The sequence below is a fragment of the Mesitornis unicolor genome, unplaced genomic scaffold, assembly GCF_000695765.1.
Source record: "Mesitornis unicolor isolate BGI_N332 unplaced genomic scaffold, ASM69576v1 scaffold16144, whole genome shotgun sequence".
In the NCBI taxonomy this organism is placed as follows: Eukaryota; Metazoa; Chordata; class Aves; order Mesitornithiformes; family Mesitornithidae; genus Mesitornis; species Mesitornis unicolor.
The window spans coordinates 36752-37177 of record NW_010178190.1 but is presented as its reverse complement, the minus strand read 5'-3'; the positions used below and the strand labels follow the sequence as shown (position 1 = coordinate 37177).

At 62.7% G+C, this 426-nt stretch overlaps 1 protein-coding gene across 1 annotated transcript in view; it reads right to left on the bottom strand.

The window, feature by feature from the left end:
- LOC104538975 (C-C motif chemokine 3-like) overlaps positions 1–193 on the bottom strand; it is a 1223-nt gene extending 1030 nt beyond the window's left edge. The window contains exon 1 of the mRNA XM_010182373.1: positions 121–193. Within this exon, the coding sequence (XP_010180675.1) occupies positions 121–193 (73 nt within the window). The remainder of the gene's footprint in view (positions 1–120) is intronic.
- Positions 194–426: the final 233 nt, after the last annotated feature.

Sequence of the window (426 nt, the reverse complement as noted above, 5' to 3'; positions counted from 1 at the left end):
CTCCCGCCCCGCAGCCACGAGTGTCCCCACTGATGGGGATGGGGTCTGTGGCTGTGCCAGCAGCTCCCGTGCAGCGATGGCTCACACAGCCCCGCGAGGGCAGAGCGACACTGGACTCACCGAGTTGGGCATCGGACGAGGAGCAGGCGGCGACGAGGAGCAGAGCGACCAGGGCGGCTGCTGGGACCTTCATGGTGCTGTGGGAGCCGAGGGATCTGCAAGCTGGGCTGGAGCTGGGACTGGAGGGCTGCTTTCTGGTGATGCTCTGTGCCGATGCCCTCCTTTTATCCCCTGGCCGCTGGGCGGGCGCAAGTTTTCAAGGAAAGGAAAAATGAATGCATCACACCGAGGAAATTATGTCAGGATCGCCCAGTTTTGCTGAGCTGGAGAGGGCAAGGAAACCGCAGAAGGGGAAGTGCTGCCCAT